This window comes from Phalangium opilio, unplaced genomic scaffold (assembly GCF_054372755.1).
Source record: "Phalangium opilio isolate 3A_F unplaced genomic scaffold, DU_Popi_V2 ptg000082l_1, whole genome shotgun sequence".
Lineage (NCBI taxonomy): Eukaryota > Metazoa > Arthropoda > Arachnida > Opiliones > Phalangiidae > Phalangium > Phalangium opilio.
In genome coordinates, this window is record NW_028324189.1 from 8,988,658 (window position 1) to 9,008,331 (window position 19,674).

Here is a 19,674-nt window from a genome sequence, read left to right on the forward strand (position 1 = left end):
ATTAATTATCATTTTTCGATAAAATAAACATATCTAATACCTTTTCATCAAAACTGACAAACGATTGGCTCTCGTATCTAATTTTTTAATTGAAATTCCCAATACTCATACTGGGTACTAAGTTTACGTTCTCCATGGTGTTAAATATTCTGATAAGCAAAACGTCGTAACTTTATCTTCCAGTTACTACGTTTTTGCTCTAAATTATTTTTAATTATGCTTTTCGTTTAAAAAACTTAATAAAAACCATTTAAAATGCTTAAAATTATTATTAATATACTTAAAATTATTATTAATATACGTAAATAATAGATGTACTACCAAATTGTGAAAAAATTACGTCAAATAAAGCATTACACCAATGGTAACAACCATCTCTTTAGCCAAAAGTTATGGAAAATAGGCCTATTAAGGGTGCTCCACCTTTATCTAGGGTACTACAAGTTTATCCAAGGATACAGAATGAAATAATAACCCTTTCTGTCCATTTAAAGTCAACAAATACCGTTCTGAAATTGTGAATAAAATATATCAAGTAGAGCATTACACCAACGTTAACAACCATCTGTTTAGCCAAAAGTTATGGAAAATAGGCCTATTAAGGGTGCTCCACCTTTATCTAGGGTAATACAAGTTTATCCAAGGATACAGAATGAAATAATAACCCTTTCTGTGCATTTAAGTCAACAAATACCGTTCTGAAATTGTGAATAAAATATATCAAGTAGAGCATTACACCAACGGTAACAACCATCTGTTTAACCAAAAGTAATGGAAAATAGGCCTATTAAGGGTGCTCCACCTTTATCTAGGGTACTACAAGTTTATCCAAGAATAGAGAATGAAATAATAACCCTTTCTGCGCAATTAAAGTCAACCCATACCTTTCGCTAGTTAACGAGTCCCTCGGAAAGAAATAGGCAAAGAAATCATATCAAAAGACTTTTATTAGCCTTAAAACATCTTTTGCGTGGTGATTAGTGATATTTGTAATGAAATTGTTGATTTAAAAAGATAATACAGCAATGAGAATAGACCTAAATTAACAAATAGGTCAAAACTACTTCATGAAGGGGGGAAAAAGGTTGATGAAACAAATTTTGGTTGGCTTTTTTTTACACTACAATTGAAATTTGAAAAAACTAATTTTTTTTGAATATGAATAGTAAATAAATGAAAACATATACTTGTAAAATATCATTGGTTTTTCACAGAATGTTTTTTCAATGAAATTTACCGAGTTGAGAGAGTTACAACAAATTTATGGTTGAACAGCAATGCAACAGCTCGGGAATCTTTTTCTCACAAGTTTTTTAAACTTTTCACATGTACATGAAGCTGAATCTGCGTGAATACAATTAACGAAAAAAACTCGTTTTGTAACAATTAAAACAATCGTTAAAATATTTAAAAACTATAACAAAAAATATTATTATATATTACAACTTAAGAAATGATTAAGAAAATAGTTAAGTAAAATTTACATAATAATATCATAATTATTTCGAGATCAAACCCCTTCATTAAAAATTGTTTACACAATTTAACTGAATAAACAATAACATTACAGGCTAAAATTTACCTTAGAACCTGTAATTCTTTTCTTATAAAGAAGTAATTAAATTAATTATTTCTTAATTAATTCTTCATTAATTAAAAATACTGGTTCTAAAATTGGTTTCTATTAATTGTCAGTTATATAAAAATAATTTACATAAACTTAACTACCACAATGGTGGGTACTTCATGAATCATTACCCTTACCAAGAAGTGATATCTAGTTTATTAGGGAGAAGGTATAAGATGCCTAAGTATTCGCGCGCCATAGTCCCAGTCCCCCTTTCAAAATAGAAGGGGGGGACGTAAAAGGAGGCCGGGATATTTCGCTACACTCTCCTCAGTCGGAAAATATGACTGTAATTTTCGTCATTCGCGTCGCGTTGACGCGAGTTTTCAAGAACCAATGAGATGATTGCTGGTTGTAATTTAGAGGCGGGGATTAACTCCGGACCTACTATACGTTTGGACTGGAGATAAAGCTAGATTATAAATGTGGCGAATTTATACCTTCTCCCTAATAAACTAGACATCGCTTCTTGCCCTTACATTGATTATAATTAATCTAATTAAACATTTGACGAATATTCATTAAAAAATATATAATATATATATATACAAATTCTGAAAGACATTTCTTGGCAAATTGGCAGAGATATATTATAAATATAAACATTTCATTTTTTCTTTTCTTTTTTTCATTGTATTATATAAAAAATGAATGTTAACTAACAATAATCTAATTAAGATCTAAATTTAATTAAGTTATACAATTCTGTAATTAATTAATAAATAAGTAAAGACAGAATTGGCATTGCAATTAATTATAAATTATAAAACAAAAGAAAAGGATAAAATTAAGTTAACGAATGAAACAAATAAATATATATATAATTTGAGAAGAGATTCTCATTAACGGAGATTATTATTATTATTATTATTATAAAAGTTGATAGGTACCTGCTAAGGGCTTGTGGTAAACTGGAAATAATGGGTCCGTATCCTTGAGCATTGTCGTAAAGTTCAAAAAGCGGTGCTGCCACTAATTTGTAGTTCTTTGGAACTGCAAACAATGCTTAAAAATAAAAAATATTAACATTAAAATTCATTAAGTATTTTTCTTAATTTAATTAACGCGTATAATTAACTATTAATTATATAAATTAATTGGCCTTATTCCTGATCAACGCCACCGAGGCGTAGCGGCGACTTTTGGAACTATAATAATACAGTAGCCAATTACAGGTGGCGCTGGAGTCGATGGACTCTGATGGAGATCTGTTATTTTTTATGTTTTGATTATTACCGCTTCAACTTCAAAAAACACGTTTTAACTAATTATTATTAACCTAATAATCTCCAAATAGACCAAAATCGAATGAAAACTTACTCCGAAAGTCTTATTTCATAATATTAGACAGAATAAGAAAGGTAAAATCAACTTTAAATACTTTTAAAACCATATCGCTCGTTAAGCCTTGGCTATTCACATGATTCAGAAAGATCAACAAAACATAGAAAATAACGGATCTCCATCAGAGTACATCAACTCCAGCGCCACCTGTAATTGGCTACCGTATTATTATAGTTCCAAAAGTCGCCGCTACGCCTCGGTGGCGTTGATCAGGAATAAGGCCAATTAACCAAAAAAGTCCCACCAAAATCAATTGAACTGACCTTTTTCCGGTAACTGTACCAAATAAAGTCTCTTGTGTTCTTTAGGTTTTGTAATATGTGGAGGTACGTAAGGATACTGAAAACAAAAAAACGATTATAATTAATTAAAAAGGTTTATAATTAATTATTTTTATAAATATTTAGGATTTGGCAATGATATACGATCCAATCTGAACTCCTTTGAGTCAAACAAGGTTTCTTGATTCTGGCTCGCAATTAGCATGGCACAAATGTTTGGAGAGAAAAAGATAATGAAAATGTACTAACTACCTGCGGTGGTTCAAAATTAGGCCTCCACCAATTACCAACGGTATCTTCAACCACCCAATCTTGTTGAACTCCATCTTGACGGCCTAAAATCTAAAAGAATCACGAGAAATATAATTAAAAATAAATAATTAAAATTAATATTAAATAAATAAATAAATAAATAAATAAATAAAAAATGGTTACAAACTTCCGTCATAAGCCTTTTTAAACCATCTACTTCTTCCTCACCGGTATTTAATTCACCACCAGGTCTAAAACAATACCAAATATTATATTTGAATATAATAATAGCATGGATAAAGAATGCGCGTGAGGAAATTAGTTTTCACTCTACAGGATAGGCAACTCCCTATCTCGAACGAAAGCTTATTCTGTATATACTCTGTTACAACATCGGTTGTCAGCACGCGTAAAGCTAAGTCTCTATGTAAAGGAGCTTTATACGTGCTGTCAAGAGACAAAAAACTTCAGGATCTTCAGGATTTAAAATATCCGCGAGTTTTTTAGGTCGAGTGCACGGACCTCTAGGCCTTAGTTTCAAATACGTGTAGTAGGCTGTAGGCAATTTCACACGTATTTGAAACTAAGGCCTAGAGGTCCGTGCACTGGAGCTAAAACACCTCACAGATACATTAAATCCTGAAGTTTTTTGTCTCTTGACAGCAGTACAAAGCTACGTTACATAGAGACTTAGCTTTGCGCGTGCTGACAACCGATGTTGTAACAGAGTATATACAGAATAAGCTGTCGTTCGAGATAGGGAGTTGAATAAGCTGTCGTTCGAGATAGGGAGTTGCCTATCCTATAGCGTGAAAACAAATTTCCTCACGCGCATTCTTTATCCATGATAATATAATATAATAATAAGATATTTGAATATAATCTTCACTTACAATTTGAAGAAAGTAGTCCCAAGTTGTAATAAAAGTACGTGAGGAAGACCGTGTTCGTGTACTAACAACACACCTTCAACGGACCGTCTCATTCCTAGTTTATCAAATTCATCTCTCATACGTTGAAATCTAGCCGGAACTGAGCTGTCTCTTTCGTACAAAGCTTCTTTGGTACCGAAAGTATAATTTGTAAGTGGATATCTGAAGAAATAATTTATAAAAAACCTTAATTGTTATACAACGATAATCAAAAAAAAAAAATTTCAAGGCCACACAACAATAAACGGAACGACAATAGACTAATGGCACCCCATGTTATTTCCCCATAGAGCTTAATACAGTCGAAGGCAGAGGGCTGCCATTACCCTATGGTTGAACCGGTGTGCTAAGCCTTGGCCTTGCACATTGACACACAGTGTTAGGAGGTTAAATTTAAGGAAATATCAACTTACAAATTAACTCCACGGCTTAGAGTTAAGGATAAGACATTATTGTTTGAAGTCATATATTTCCCAGAAGAAAACTGATTTTGTCCCGATCCTTTAGGCCACCCCGCGCTTCTCGTATGAGTAGCCATTTTATCGTCCTCTTCCTTTTTCACAGCATTCATCGTCTGTCCTGACCGCGTACCAAATACTTGTACACACGTAACTAAAACCCATAGACAACACAGACAAGTTACTTCCTAGAATGGTATAGATACTAAATGCTAGCTGCTAATCGTTATTAGGGTATTGCGCCAATCTTGTTTTCAAGTCACGTGACGTGACATGGCCGGGGGAACGAAGCCAATCAGAATCAGTCGGCCGTGAAAATGGACTGCAGTTTGATTTTGCGGTTTATTTCAGGGCATTGGAAAGCAAAGAACAGCTAATCCCACGGCAACCTACGACTTTCCCCCTTTTTGGTGAGTCGTGTGTTTATTTAGGACCTTTAATCTCCATGTGACCGGTAGTATCAAACTTCAAACGCTTCTTTTTGACGTGCGCGGTGACTGTTCGGTGGTCTCATTATTCATTGCCCAATCCAATACTTGTCCGCTCTAGTTAAATTTTCTAATCGTATTTCAAAGTACAAAGGGAAAATTATCGGCATTATTTAACAGCTTTCTATAGGTAAAGTTTTTCACTTCCTGAATTGGAAATGTCGTCTTCGGTTAATTGTGATTGCGACGACCAAAATGATGGTGAACCTATAATACCACCAGCACCTTCTCAATTACAAGAAATAGATGGTAATATGGTTAGTACCAATGATACTGAAAATCTGCTAGCATTCGCGTCAACCGAATCTTCCTCAAGTAATGGTAAGTCAATGCATTCTAATTAACTTAATTACCGCGTAATTAAGGGTAACACGCGGTACTCTTTTTAAATACCATTGTCAACAGGAAGTACATGGTATGCGTCAGTATTTTTAGTTGTAAATGCGGCCTTAGGGGCGGGTTTATTAGATTTCCCACAAGCTTTTAGTCAAGCTGGAGGCGTTTGGGTTGCCATCATAGTTCAAATTGTTTGTAAAAATTTTAGATAACATAATATTATACCTTAAAAGAATGGCCCTTTTTGAAATATTAAAGGAAAAATATTAAAAAAAAAATAATTACAAAATAATTAGCGTTTAATTAGTCTTAAAAACGGGGACTACTGCGCCGCCATTGCTTTAGTGTCGTCTGCTAACTTGAACCTCTTACTCCTACGGTATTGGTTGAATTCTCACAGGCTGAGAGAGGGGTAGGGGTTCGGGCTAGCAGACGCCACTAAAGCAGTGGCGTTTTTAAGACTAATTAAATGCTAATTATTTTGCAATAAGAGCTCATTTATTTTATTTTAATATTTTTTATTTAGAAAAAGGTCGTTCGTTTAAGGTATAATCTTATATGTTACCTGAACTTTATACTTATTTCAGGTATTCTTTAATTCCTTTATTTTTAAACCCAGGTTCTTCTAGTTTTTGTTGTTATTGCCTTAATCATACTAACTTATTGCTCTAAAACGCACTCCAGTAAAACCTACCAAGAGGTAGTGGCAAGCGTTTGTGGTAAAGGGGCTTGGAAAGTTTGTACTGTAGTAATTGCTCTTTATTGCTATGGTACTTGCATAACTTTCATCATCATAATTGGAGATCAATTAGACAGAGGTAATTAAAATAAAAACGACCCAAGTATAATGATTGCAATTAATCAAGTAATTTTACAGTCTTTGCTTCAATGTATGGAAGCAATTTTTGCCATCTATGGTACATGAATCGCTATGTTACAACCCCTTTCATTTGTATTTTCATCCTGACACTTAGTTTCTCAAAAAAAATTGATTTTTTACAGTGGTCGAGGTAAAATATTAAGTTTTTAACTTAAACAAATTAACTTTGTTTTTCATGTTTTTTAAGCCATTTAACACTATTTTTAATGTTTAAAACATTAACTTAGTTCACAATATTTTTAAACAAATTAACATTGTTTTTAATGTTTTTTAAACAAACTAATTAATTAACTTTGTTTTTAATGTTTTTTAAACAAATTAATTAATTAACTTTGTTTTTAATGTTTTTTAAACAAATTAACTTTGTTTTTAATGTTTTTTAAACTAATTAACTTTGTTTTTAATGTTTTTTAAACAAATTAACTTTGTTTTTAATGTTTTTTAAACTAATTAACTTTGTTTTTAATGTTTTTTAAACTAATTAACTTTGTTTTTAATGTTTTTTAGACAAATTATCTTTCTTTTTAATGTTTTTTAGACAAATTAACTTTGTTTTTAATGTTTTTTAAACAAATTAACTTTGTTTTTAAGGTTTTTTAAACAAATTAACTTTGTTTTTAAGGTTTTTTAAACAAATAACTTTGTTTTTAAGGTTTTTTAAACAAATTAACATTGTTTTTAAGGTTTTTTAAACAAATTAACTTTGTTTTTAAGGTTTTTTAAACAAATTAACTTTGTTTTTAAGGTTTTTTAAACAAATTAACTTTGTTTTTAATGTTTTTTAAACAAATTAACTTTGTTTTTAATGTTTTTTAAACAAATTAACTTTGTTTTTAATGTTTTTTAAACAAATTAACTTTGTTTTTAATGTTTTTTAAACAAATTAACTTTGTTTTTAATGTTTTTTAAACAAATTAACTTTGTTTTTAATGTTTTTTAAACAAATTAACTTTGTTTTTAATGTTTTTTAAACAAATTAACATTGTTTTTAATGTTTTTTAAACAAATTAACATTGTTTTTAATGTTTTTTAAACAAATTAACATTGTTTTTAATGTTTTTTAAACAAATTAACATTGTTTTTAATGTTTTTTAAACAAATTAACATTATTTTTAATATCTTTTAAAGCTATTTAGGGGTGCTTGCGGTTATGTATGTTGAATTTGTCATCATCTACAAATACTACGAAGGCTCCTACACCCCTGGTCCAATTAAAACGAGTCCGAGTACCTGGACTGACGCCTTTCTGGTGGTTCCCGTTATTTGTTTTGGCTATCAATGCCACGTTAGTTGCATTCCAGTTTACGCCTGCCTTAAAGACAAACGAGTCAAGAATTTCTTAAAAACAATCGTTGTGGCCATCATGATTTGCGCCTTTACTTATTCAGTCGCAGCTACTTATGGATATTTAACATTCGGGTCAGATGTACAAAGTGATATTTTGTACATGTACGACGCGAAAGATCCCATAGTTCTTGTAGGAATTATAGCCCTGGCTGCTAAAACATTTACTACATATCCAATTTTACAATTCTGCGGAAGGTATTAAGTTATTATAGGAAAAGTTCAGGTAACATAACATAATTCCTTAAAACAACGACCTTTTTCTAATAAAAAAAATAATAAAATATTAAATAAAGTAGATGATCTCTTATTACAATATGATAATTAGCATTTAATTAGTTTTATAAACTTTCAAGGCAGACTTAGAAATAGCACACGTCCACTGGTCCAAAACCAGTTTATTAATTGCTTGGACTAGTTTTTTAATTCAAAAAGTGGGGGTTACTGGTCCTCAGGACCAGTTTATTAATTGCAAATCTATAGGAGAACAAAGGCTGGGACCACTCCGGAGACCAGTTTATTATTTAGGACACTAGGGGGGGGGGGGTCACTGGTCCCAAGGACTAGCTTAAAAATTATCCTTATTTCTAAGTCTGTATCAAAGACTTCTGCGCCATTCGCCATTATTTAGTGGCGTCTGCTAGCCCGAACTGCCTGTGAGAATCAACCAATCCATGCCAATCCCATAGGGATAAGAGGTTCTGGCTAGCAGACGCCACTAAACCAATTGGGGGCGCAGTAATCCTTGATAGTTTTTAAGACTAATTAAATACTAATTATTTTGTAATAAGACATTTAATTCCTTTTATATTTAGAAAAAGGCCGTTCTTTTAAGGTATAATCAAGAAGGGATATCTAGTTAACTAGGGAGAAGGTATAAATTCGCCACATTTATAATCTAGCTTTATCTCCAGTCCAAACGTATAGTAGCTCCGGAGTTAATCCCCCCCGCCTCTAAATTACAACCAGCGTATATCTCATTGGTTCTTGAAAACTCACTCACGTCAGCGCGACGCGAATGACGAAAATTACAGTCATATTTTCCGACTGAGGAGAGTGTAGCGAAATATCCCGGTCTCCTCCTTTTACGTTAATTCCCCCCTTGTATTTTGAAAGGGGGGACTGGGACTATGGACGCGAATAGTTAGGCATCTTATACCTTCTCCCTAGGTATCACTTCTTGGTATAATGTTATGTTACCTGACATTTTCCTTTAATAAACAGTTAATAATTGATTTAAATTAAATTAATTTAATTTAAATGAAATATTATTATAGAGCGGCTATAGATGATCTTTACGTTCAATTAAAGCATCTCTCAGTCCCTCAAGCAAAATTAACAGAACGCAAACGTCACACTATCATCACTGTAATCTGGTTTTTTTCTAGCTTGGTTTTAGCCCTCTTAATTCCAAATATCGGAGATGTTATTGAATATCTTGGAAGTTTAGCTGTCATTTTTATTTTTGTCTTTCCTGGTAATTTAATTAATTAATTAATATTTTTAAACTTAATCGTAATAATAATTAATAATCATAATACTTCTTTTTAATTAGGTTTATGTCTATTAAGAGAAACGTTAAAAACGGATCGTTATCTCTTAAACAAATCTAGTAAATTTAGCGCCGGTCTTTCAATCGTTTTTGTCGCAGTTGGGTTCTTTATTTTTGGTTTAACTATAACACAGTCGATTCAGGATGACGTCAAGCAAAATTCTGGAACTGATATTAAATTGTGTACTTAAAAATTATCTCCTAGATTCCTAATTTAATTAATTAAGACTGATTTAGTAATTAATTAAAATGTGGAAAATTGATGAAAATTTCAACAAGACTCGTTATCGTTATCGTTAAAAGTGCAATATTTAAAATAATTTAATTTACAAACTGAAATGAAGTGAAACGAAACGAAATGATCGAAGCATAATTAATTTTAATTTTAACTGTATTTTATTAATAAAAACCAACTAAAAGTATACATGAATTGTTTTTCAAATTATGTAGGTTTGTTTGTTTGTTTTAATTGTAATTAATTCATGAATAATCTTAATTTAATTAATGTTTGGATGATTTATGATACAGAAATTTCTTTTGCAATGTAAAATAAAAATAGTTCATTCACTCCAAATCCAAATTTCTTTATTTAACATTGTTTTTATGACATTTAACATTGTTTTTATGTCATTTAACATTGTTTTTATGTCATTTAACATTGTTTTTATGACATTTAACATTGTTTTTATGACATTTAACATTGTTTTTATGACATTTAACATTGTTTTTATGACATTTAACATTGTTTTTATGTCATTTAACATTGTTTTTATGACATTTAACATTGTTTTTATGACATTATTGATGATTTTTCTTGAATTATTTAAGACTGAACAGATCACCAGCGGAAGGAAGGGGGGCCAAACCACCAGTTACGTTTGGTAATAACGTCAAATCTGGTAGATTTTGTAAATGAGATTTGAGTTCATTTCGAACTTGCGTCACTTTTTGTTGTTTTTCTTTGTATTCCTGTAAATATTAATATTAAATTATTAGTTAACATTAAATTTAAGTTTTACAAGCAATGGATGATGGGTAATTTGAGGGAAATCGCTGCGCGAACTGTGGAACGACTTACGTCCGGGGGGACGCAGGAAATGGGGGAGGAATACTCGGAAAAATGGCGGGTGGTCAACGTCAAACCAATTACAGGGTTCATACAAACCTGGAAAATCAGGGAAATAAATAGTTGACAAAAACCTCATGGAAAATTCAGGGAAATTTGCGTCAAACCGGGGCCGATAGGATTAACATTATACTATACTTTGGAGGCTAATAACTCTGGTTCTACTAGAGATATGGGGATGTCCTTTGAGTATGTTATAGACCAATTTGTCCCCCATCTAACCATACTATAAACTTAGGGCTACGACAAACAGGGGCCGAGTAATTAAGTAAAACGTAAACAAACAACCATCTCTGTTTTGTTTCTATGTTACCTCAAGTGTGCTTAACGTAGTTTATGTTTAGTTTAATTATTTACTAAACATTACCCGATAGAAGACATTGTGAGATAAGTGAAAACTGAGAGACTTTATTAGGTTCTTTACTCTTAACGTCCAAACCCTCTCTGCCTGTTGCTTTAGCCAGAGAGTAGTCTTACAAATAATATCGATTGACCAGTATCTGACAGAGAAATATTACAGCGACATCTAGGTCGTTATTCTTACATCTTTTCCCTCAGATATGTTCTTTATACTTTAGAAAGGTTTGAAACTAGAAATTATATGGACATTGCAATACAGTGTAAATTGTTTCTTAAAGATTAAAGCATAGTTTTTTTGTCTTGTTTGATTAACTATCTATTATTAGAAATTTGTACTTTAATGTTTATTGAGCTGTATCACGTATTATTAGTAATTTGTACTTGAATGTTTATTTGAGCTGAGTTACTTATTTTTAGGAATTTTTAGTTAATACTAGACCTTTAACTATCACATGTGGAATGTTAGATTATCACTAAAGATTTAGCCTCTTTACTGGCTTGACTTGTCTTGTCGACCGTCGAGCTGCAACTGGAGTCTCGATCTGTGTCGGTGAGACGTGTTTATCGGAACTTGTTCGTGCGTCGTTTTCCAGTGGTGGTGTAAAAATTTCAGTTGTGCTACTTGCTGGAGACGTGGCGTTAGGAACAAGTCTTGTTGGACTTTGGGGGTTAGGTGTAGCTGACATCCTGACTGGCGACGTTGGTAGCGCAGTGAAATTGAACCGTATTGGCGTGTCAGTACCCTGTGTGAACGAGTCTTTCTCCTGCACCTGGCGGAGCTGTCGTCGATTACGTCGTAACGTTGTCCCGTCTTCGGTTTCTACTATGTACGATCGCGGTGCGGTTTCGTTTACGACTAAGGCTCTGCGATCCCAAACGCCTAATTGGTTTTGTATGCGAACTTGCATCCCTTTTTTGAGATGTGGGAGTTCGTTGCCAGTTAACTTGGGTTGCTGTTTGACGAGGACGCCATCGCTGGTGTTGTTTTTGTCAACAACGGGCCTGTACTCAGGCAGACGTGTGCGAAGGGGTCTACCCACTAATAGCTCTGCCGGCGATCGGCCATGGGCTTGTGGAGTGTTGCGGTAACTTAAGAGACCCAACTCATAGTCTTGCTTAGAATCCACAGCTTTCTTGAGCAAACGTTTGGCAATTTGTACACCCTTTTCCGCCAACCCATTTGATTGCGGGTATTTGGGACTAGAGGTGGTGTGCGTGAACCCATACTCTTGAGAAAATAACTGGTACTCTTGTGAGCCAAACGGAACGTTATCCGAAAGAACCTCCCGTGGGATGCCGTGCCGTCCAAAATGCTTCTTTAGGCAATGGATTACGGTTGGGGCTCCAAGTGACTTAATTTCATCTACTTCCAGGTAATTGGAATAGGCATCAATCACTACGAGATAGTCCTTATCTTGATAATGAAATATATCAGTGCCCACGCGTTCCCACGGGTCCATTGGCAGCGGGCGCATGATTAACGGCTCTTTGTGCTGGGTATACTGATACTTGTTGCATGTTGAGCAACTCTTGCAAGTACGCTCAATATCAGCGTTGATATTCGGCCAATACAATGCCTGTCTGGTGCGGCGTCTGCATTTTTCAATTCCCAGATGGCCATCATGGATTATGTCCAGCATGCGTTCCCGGAGCGACGTCGGTATAACCATGCGGGTTCCTTTTAGGACTAACCCATCTGCTTCGGTTAACTCTGAGTGCACTGTGGCATATGGGGACGTCACCCGGTCCGTGGGTTTCCAGCCTGTTCTGATATGGTCTTTAACCCTCGTTAAAACGGGATCCTTGCTAGTCTCTTCCTTGATGAGCTCTAACATAGCGTCACTAACTGGCAGGGACCTGAGTACGGAATTGACGTGTACCTCTAGCTCGTCAGATGTTTCCTTACATAGCGTAGCGTCGCCGTGAGTTAATGGCAAGCTCGATCTGGATAGAGCGTCGGCTACAACTAGGTCCTTCCCAGGCTTATACTCCATTGTATAATGATACTTGGCCAGTTTGAGGAAAAGGCGTTGCAGGCGGGGTGGCACGTCAGCCAAAACCCTCTTTACCATCGCTAACAACGGCTTATGGTCGGTTTCCAAACGAAATGTTCTGCCGTACACATAAGTGTGAAACCGTTGGCATCCAAAAACGAGACCGAGGCACTCTTTCTCTATTTGTGCATACCTCGTCTCGGCATCTGTCAACGCTCGTGAGGCATACGCTACAGGCTTCCAGCCGCTATCTTCGGTCTGCTGCAATAAGACAGAACCAAGTCCACTGTTCGACGCATCCGTTGATATTTTGACAGGTAATGATGGATCGTAGAACTGTAGGATAGGACTACTTGTGAGCGCATCCTTTATGTATTGCCACTCTTCGTCATGCTGCGGTAGCCTTTGTGGGTCTGTTTCCGACTTGAGTAGCGAGCGAAGAAACGTTGTGTGTGAGGACAGCTGTGGTATATATTTACCGACATAGTTTACAAGGCCCAAAGCTCGTTGGACTTCGGCCTTCGTGCTTGGAGTTGGCATTTTTAATACGGCTTCGACCTTGCTAGGATCAGGTCGCATCCCAGCCTGTGAAATGATTTCACCCATGTACCGTAACTCTGTCGTACGGAATACGCACTTTGCGGGATTTAGAGTAGCATTAGCCTTTGCGAGGCGTTTCAGGGCCTCTCGCAACTGTTGATCGTGATCGTCCCGAGTTTTACCCCATACTAGAACGTCATCATGGATGGGCCTTGCTTGCTTGACTCCATCAAAGATTTGACTGAACACCTTGTAGAATATTTCAGGTGCCGATGAGATTCCAAAAGGCAAACGTGTGAAACAGTAGCGCCCATTCGGTGTGTTGAACGTCGTCAGTAACTGACTGTTTTCATCTAGCGGGATCTGATAAAAGCCAGAGGCAGCGTCCAACTTCGAAAAATATTTGGCGCCTGCTAACTCCGCTTCGATTTCCTCTTTAGTAGGAATCTGATAATGTTCCCTACGTATGTTCTGGTTTAAAGGCTGCGGGTCCAGACACAGCCGAAGTTTAGGAACGTCGTTAGTGCTACTCTTTGTATGTCCATCACTGGAGTCCGCCACAACCTTTTTCTCGATTATAACAAGGGGACTCACCCAGCTGGTTGGTTCATCTACTTTGCGTATGATCCCTTGGGCCTCTAATCTGTTAAGTTCTTGTATAAGGCCTTCTTTTAGTGCAAAGGGAACTCGACGGGGGGGAACAACGACGGGTACTGCGTCTTTCGCAAGCTGGATAGTACAAGACGTTTTTAGGCAGCCAATCCCCGTAAAAACTGTAGGAAATTCTTTTATGATGGTTTCCCGAAAGTTATCTTGTACTTCGTACGCAGGGAGTTCAGCAGTGTGTACTCGTTTAATAAAACCCAAATCTTCGCAGGACTTGAGGCCTAAAATTGGTACTAGGTTCGCCGAGACTAAGACGAAACTGGCGGGGTACCTGCGGCCTTTAAAGTTAACCTCTGCATCAAACGAGCCAAAAGACTGTATGTTCGACCCACCGTACGCAGTCAGGTTAGTCTTACTGCTACGTATTGCCGGCCTTGGTTCTAAACAGTTGAAGATGTCAAGTGGGAACAGGTTAGTTTGAGCACCTGTGTCCAGTTTGAATTGAACCGTCTTGTTGTTCAACGTGAGGGGTTCAACCCAATCGTTGGAAGATGCATTTGAGGTAGCGGTGTTTTGTTCGGCGACCGCCGCTCCTATGAAGAAATCTTCATCTTCCTCAGCTTGTACATCATGTATTTGGCCAGACGCTGAACTTTTGCAAGCCTTTGCATAATGGTTCCTCCCATGGCAGCGTAAACACTCCTGATTAAACGCAGGACATTTTCGCCTCTCGTGGGTACCCAGACAACGGAAACAGTTTTTAATCATCCCTTTACTTTGAGGTTGTCCTCCTGTACTCGTTGTAGTCGGTCTCCCTTGGGCTTGGTGTTGTGTATTCTTTGCTGCTTGCTGCTTTTTGCGGCCCCGTTTCTTATCGTAATTGGCGTGTATCGCATGTACGTCTTGATTTGCTGCTGATAACCCGTTATCGTCGAAAGATTTCAACTGTGTATTGAGGGTTTCCGCGGCTTGACATATCGCCATAGCTTTGGCAAACGTGAGATCCGTTTCGGCCAATAACTGCTTACGTACCCGAGTGTCTTTTATACCCGCAAGAATTTGGTCGCGTACAATCGAGTCTTCTTTAGTTTCGAAGTTACACGACTGGGCTAAAAGTCGCAATGCTACTACATATTGTTCTATCGGTTCGCCATCCTTCTGTAGGCGACAACGGAAAACATAACGATCATGTGCTTCGTTACCTTTAGGGGTACAATAATCGTCGAATTTTTGAATCACATTAGCATACGTGCGATCCGTAGCTGCTGCGAACGTGAAAGAGTTGTATATATCTATGGCTTCCTGACCCGCAATAGTTAAAAACAGCGAGAGTTTCTGCTTATCAGTTCGTGCAGTCGTAGATTCAGTAGCCATTTCATATAATTCGAACCTCTGTTTGAAAACCCGCCATGCCTGCTGGGCATTTCCAGTTCGAATTTTAAGCTCCGGTGGTGATTTTACGTGATCCGTCATTTTTTATAGATCTGGGCGGGCAAGGCTTAAGGACACAATGAGGTGTGCAAGGCCTATCGCTCAACTTTCCCTCTCTTCAAACAGCGAAGAACGCGTGAAAAACGTAAAATTCTGGCACCATGTTTTGTTTCTATGTTACCTCAAGTGTGCTTAACGTAGTTTATGTTTAGTTTAATTATTTACTAAACATTACCCGATAGAAGACATTGTGAGATAAGTGAAAACTGAGAGACTTTATTAGGTTCTTTACTCTTAACGTCCAAACCCTCTCTGCCTGTTGCTTTAGCCAGAGAGTAGTCTTACAAATAATATCGATTGACCAGTATCTGACAGAGAAATATTACAGCGACATCTAGGTCGTTATTCTTACAATCTCCATAGGATTAACATTAGACTATACTTTGGAGGCTCAAAACTCTGGTTCTACTAGAGATACGGAGATGCCCTTTGAGTATGTTATAGTCCTATTTGCCCCCCATCCAATCATACTAAAAACTTTGGGCTACGACAAACAGGGGCCAAGTAATTAAGTAAAACGTAAACAAACATACCCTCCATAGGATTAACATTAGACTATACTTTGGAGGCTCAAAACTCTGTTTCTACTAGAGATACGGGGATGTCCTTTGAGTATGTTATAGTCATATTTGTCCCCCATCCAACCATACTAAAAACTTAGGGCTACGACAAACAGGGACCGAGTAATTAAGCAAAACGTAATCAAACAACCATCTCCATAGGAATAGCATTACACTAAACTTTGGAGGCTCGTAACTCTTGAAAACCCAGGGGAAATATGTGAGGAAAAACCTGGAAATCTCAGGGAAATTTGTTTTCCAAAAGTTGTATGAACCCTGAATTAGAAAGACCACCCCCCACGATTTTTCCCGTGTATTCCACCCCCGTTTTCTAGCGTCCCCCGCGACCTGAGCAGTTCCTCAGTTATCGTGTCCACCAAATCAATCTCTTTCAGATTAAATTCATCCTCCCCCATCTTTACTTACTTCAAGTTTTTGTTCGGAAAGTGCTTGCATAGATCGTTGATGTTGGATAAAATCAGCCAGCATTCTCCCAACAAGTTTCCTTTCCTCTAATTCCTCATCTAAACGTCCGTTATAATTAGCCAGTAGCGAACAAGCTTCCTCAACTTGTTTTGAAAGGCGTTCAGCCGAGTCACCATCTTAAAAATAAAAATAAGTAAATAAGTAAATAACAAAAACATGATTTAAAGGGAGGGTGAAGTAGAAAATCAATTGATTTTTTATCGATTCTCCTACTAATTATAAGACCAGTATGCATAGTGAAACATTCATGAAATACTTCCGATTCCGAATGATTTTAAAATTCAAATTAGGTTCAGATTTTTAGGATAATTTTAAAGAAGGACCTCCGACCAATCGCGTAACGCCCTGCCTTCCTGTTAACAAAATTCTCGTGGCACGCTCCATGTCTCGCGCCACGATTGTCACGTCGCGCGTTTAATTTTATCAAATCTCGTGATAAATTTCATTCGACACGGAGCATGCGTGCCACGAGAATTTTGTTAACAAAAAGGCAGGGCGTTACGCGATTGGTCGGAGGTCCTTCTTTAAAATTATCCTTAAAATCTGAACCTAATTGGAATTTTAAAATCATTCGGAAGAATTTCCTGAATGTTTGACTACGCAGACTGGTCTTATAATTAGTAGAAGAATCGATAAAAAAATCACTTGATTTTCTACTTCACCCTCCCTTTAAGTAACATTAGATTAGGGTTAAACATTAAATTTAATTTTAATTTTAACCCGTTGTAACCTTCAATTTTCTCTAATAAAGTTGAATCAGAGACTTCAGGAGGCAAACTGGCTATTTTTTCTCTAACTGTTGCATCGGTGGATGCTGATGTTTCTAAATCTTGCAGCGCTTTGATTAGTTCTTCAGCCTAAAGTTTAAATTTGAAAAGAAAGAAAGAAAAAAGGCGCAATGCAATTTTTCAATACATACGTTTATTTATTTATAATAATTTTATATATACATTAATGAATTAATTAATAATTTACTTCAGGAGGATCGCGAGGAGGGGAGTTACTATCCGCAGCATCTTTTTCAGCTTGGTGATGAATATTATTTTCCGCTTTTTCTTCAGTTTTCTTTTTTTTCCCGGCAACTTTATCAAATAAATCTTCGTTGGAAGACTTTTCCTCATGAGGTTTGCTGCGTTTGTGAGAGCTACTACTACTTTTCGGTTTTACTTTGATTTCTTTTACTTCCGGTTGAGCCTTCGTTTCCTCTATTTAATTAATTTAAAAATAATTGTAATGATTCTAATTTTAGGGATAAAATAGGCCTACCATGGATAAAGAATGCGCGTGCGGAAATTTGTTTTCACGCTATAGGATCGGCAACTCCCTATCTCGAGCGACAGCTTATTCTGTATATACTCTGTTACAATATCGGTTGTCAGCACGCGTAAACCTAGGTCTCTTTGTAACGTAGCTTTGTATGTGCTGTCAAGAGACAAAAAACTTCAGGATCTTCAGGATTTAAAATATCCGCGAGTTTTTTAGCTCGAGTGCACGGACCTCTGGGCCTTAGTTTCAAATACGTGTAGTAGGCTGTAGGCAATTTCACACGCATTTGAAACTAAGGCCTAGAGGTCCGTGCACTCGAGCTAAAAAAACTCACGGATATTTTAAATCCTGAAGATCCTGAAGTTTTTCCTCTCTTGTCAACACGCACAAGGCTAGATTACATAGAAACCTAGGTTTACGCGTGCTGACAACCGATGTTCTAACAGAGTATATACAGAATAAGCTGTCGTTCGAGATAGGGAGTTGCCTATCCTGTAGAGTGAAAACAAATTTCCCCACGCGCATTCTTTATCCATGGGCCTAGTTTCTCAACTACCTTTGGCCTTTGGCTTATTTTGCAGTAAAGCTTGTCTAAATTCTTTAATCAACGGAGCATCGTACACAGCGCGTTCTTCCCAAACATTTAAAACTCTCATAAGACCTTTGAATGTTTTTTCGTCAGTTTTACTGTAAAGAAATTCGTCAAATAAATGTAGAATAAATAAAATAGAAGAAAATACATACTGTGAAACGCATTCAAATGCCTTTTTCAAAACAGTGGCAAATTCTTGCGTGAATTCCGGTCCTTTTTTCTTACTGTTTTGAATGACATCGTTAGCCAAGTACATAAAGACGAGTTTATTGGCTGGCTTGACTGGTTATAAATGTTAATTAATTTTAATTAATTTAATAAGAGTTATTCGCGATTATATTACTTACCTTTCTTTAGCTCTTTAAACCAGACTTGAACAATGACTTTAACGTGTTTGCGGTGATGTATCAACCATAGTGAAAGAGTTTGAATGCTTTGCTGGGAACTGTTCAGCTCCGCCAATTTTTTTTCCAACGCGCTGTTAGTAAATCCTGACATTGATAGCTCTAATCAAGTATTTTCAATTGACGTTAACTTTTAGAAAACTTTTTATTTATCAATACACATAACAGAACCAAATTCTTTGAAACAATAATGTATAAGCCTTGGGTGGCCAAAATTACCAGGCCGATTCAGTGAATCAGTTCACACAATGAATGCGAGTAAGGACGTTTCAAGGGCTTCAATTCGTTGACCACGACCTTACTTTTAAATTTTACTTTCAAGGTTATATTAATACTTTGATTATAATTAACTTAATTAGTTAATTACCCTAAAACAAAGATCGGAGACGGCCCTTAGCTGGGCCACACAACTGAAAAATCGTCTGCGTTAACTTTGTATCAGGGCGTGAAACAAACAAACTGGGCAAGTGAAAACTGTAAAATGTCCATTTAGTATTTTTTCGGTGTGGTAGGCTTCATACAAGTGTTTAAGCGTCATACTTATTTTTTTCCTATTTCTATATTAATATCCATCATGCTAAATAGTTTGTAGGGGGTTTTTTCGATTTTCAAAGCAAAAGTCTTCCAATGAAGAATATTAATACTCCAAGGTCTGATTGTATATTACTCCACTTCTAAGGGCTTGGCTAAGTTGGCTTAACATTGAAGAGGAGTAATATTCGTTAAGACACTGGAGTACTCTCCAGTCTCCAATC

General features: G+C 36.0%; 3 protein-coding genes across 10 annotated transcripts; 1 reads left to right on the top strand and 2 right to left on the bottom strand.

Annotated features, from left to right (window-relative positions):
* Window positions 1–929: 929 nt before the first annotated feature.
* On the bottom strand, window positions 930–5,007 carry Cpsf5 (cleavage and polyadenylation specificity factor subunit 5). Of its 3 annotated transcripts, none has more exons than XM_089848356.1 (7): window positions 4,850–5,007; window positions 4,398–4,598; window positions 3,692–3,755; window positions 3,505–3,594; window positions 3,235–3,310; window positions 2,518–2,632; window positions 930–1,344 (listed from the first exon to the last, which is right to left on the bottom strand). In XM_089848356.1, exons 1-7 carry the CDS (start codon window positions 5,005–5,007, stop codon window positions 1,323–1,325), a joined length of 726 nt encoding a protein of 241 aa, XP_089704482.1. In that variant the 3' UTR covers window positions 930–1,322. The 3 variants fall into 3 exon arrangements, with proteins under 3 accessions (XP_089704482.1, XP_089704481.1, XP_089704483.1); XM_089848355.1 differs by having other exon boundaries at window positions 3,502–3,594; XM_089848357.1 differs by lacking the exon at window positions 930–1,344 and adding an exon at window positions 2,181–2,332 and having other exon boundaries at window positions 3,502–3,594.
* Window positions 5,008–5,171: 164 nt separating this feature from the next.
* On the top strand, window positions 5,172–10,068 carry LOC149651443 (sodium-coupled neutral amino acid transporter 7-like). 3 transcript variants are annotated; one of them, XM_089848342.1, is made up of 8 exons: window positions 5,172–5,304; window positions 5,503–5,703; window positions 5,788–5,909; window positions 6,338–6,536; window positions 6,596–6,728; window positions 7,727–8,140; window positions 9,220–9,419; window positions 9,498–10,068. In XM_089848342.1, exons 2-8 carry the CDS (start codon window positions 5,541–5,543, stop codon window positions 9,683–9,685), a joined length of 1,419 nt encoding a protein of 472 aa, XP_089704468.1. In that variant the 5' UTR covers window positions 5,172–5,304; window positions 5,503–5,540; the 3' UTR covers window positions 9,686–10,068. The 3 variants fall into 3 exon arrangements, with proteins under 3 accessions (XP_089704468.1, XP_089704467.1, XP_089704469.1); XM_089848341.1 differs by lacking the exon at window positions 5,172–5,304 and having other exon boundaries at window positions 5,311–5,703; XM_089848343.1 differs by lacking the exons at window positions 5,172–5,304; window positions 5,788–5,909 and having other exon boundaries at window positions 5,566–5,703.
* On the bottom strand, window positions 9,868–19,600 carry LOC149651444 (regulation of nuclear pre-mRNA domain-containing protein 1B). 4 transcript variants are annotated; one of them, XM_089848347.1, is made up of 9 exons: window positions 19,139–19,382; window positions 18,863–19,021; window positions 18,668–18,797; window positions 18,480–18,610; window positions 17,633–17,862; window positions 17,388–17,514; window positions 16,598–16,773; window positions 10,271–10,463; window positions 9,868–10,081 (listed from the first exon to the last, which is right to left on the bottom strand). In XM_089848347.1, exons 2-8 carry the CDS (start codon window positions 19,011–19,013, stop codon window positions 10,314–10,316), a joined length of 1,095 nt encoding a protein of 364 aa, XP_089704473.1. In that variant the 5' UTR covers window positions 19,014–19,021; window positions 19,139–19,382; the 3' UTR covers window positions 9,868–10,081; window positions 10,271–10,313. The 4 variants fall into 4 exon arrangements, with proteins under 4 accessions (XP_089704473.1, XP_089704475.1, XP_089704474.1 ...); XM_089848349.1 differs by adding an exon at window positions 19,460–19,600 and having other exon boundaries at window positions 10,063–10,463; window positions 19,287–19,393; XM_089848348.1 differs by having other exon boundaries at window positions 10,063–10,463; window positions 19,287–19,408.
* Between the last annotated feature and the right edge of the window lie 74 nt (window positions 19,601–19,674).

Bases quoted from the DNA above. Each gene is read 5' to 3' on its own strand.
- LOC149651443 (XM_089848342.1), top strand. From the start codon at position 5,541: ATGTCGTCTTCGGTTAATTGTGATTGCGACGACCAAAATGATGGTGAA. The intron at 5,910-6,337 runs GTTTGTAAAAAT...TTTTAAACCCAG, and splicing joins TTGCCATCATAGTTCAAATT to GTTCTTCTAGTTTTTGTTGT. The intron at 6,729-7,726 runs GTAAAATATTAA...TATCTTTTAAAG, and splicing joins GATTTTTTACAGTGGTCGAG to CTATTTAGGGGTGCTTGCGG.
- Cpsf5 (XM_089848355.1), bottom strand. From the start codon at position 5,007: ATGAATGCTGTGAAAAAGGAAGAGGACGATAAAATGGCTACTCATACG. The intron at 3,756-4,397 runs GTAAGTGAAGAT...GTATTGTTTTAG, and splicing joins GGGACTACTTTCTTCAAATT to ACCTGGTGGTGAATTAAATA. The intron at 1,345-2,517 runs GTACCTATCAAC...GTATTCACGCAG, and splicing joins TTACCACAAGCCCTTAGCAG to ATTCAGCTTCATGTACATGT.
- LOC149651444 (XM_089848347.1), bottom strand. From the start codon at position 19,013: ATGTCAGGATTTACTAACAGCGCGTTGGAAAAAAAATTGGCGGAGCTG. The intron at 17,863-18,479 runs GTAGTTGAGAAA...TTAATTAAATAG, and splicing joins AAATAAGCCAAAGGCCAAAG to AGGAAACGAAGGCTCAACCG. The intron at 16,774-17,387 runs GTTACAACGGGT...TTTATTTTTAAG, and splicing joins TTTATTAGAGAAAATTGAAG to ATGGTGACTCGGCTGAACGC.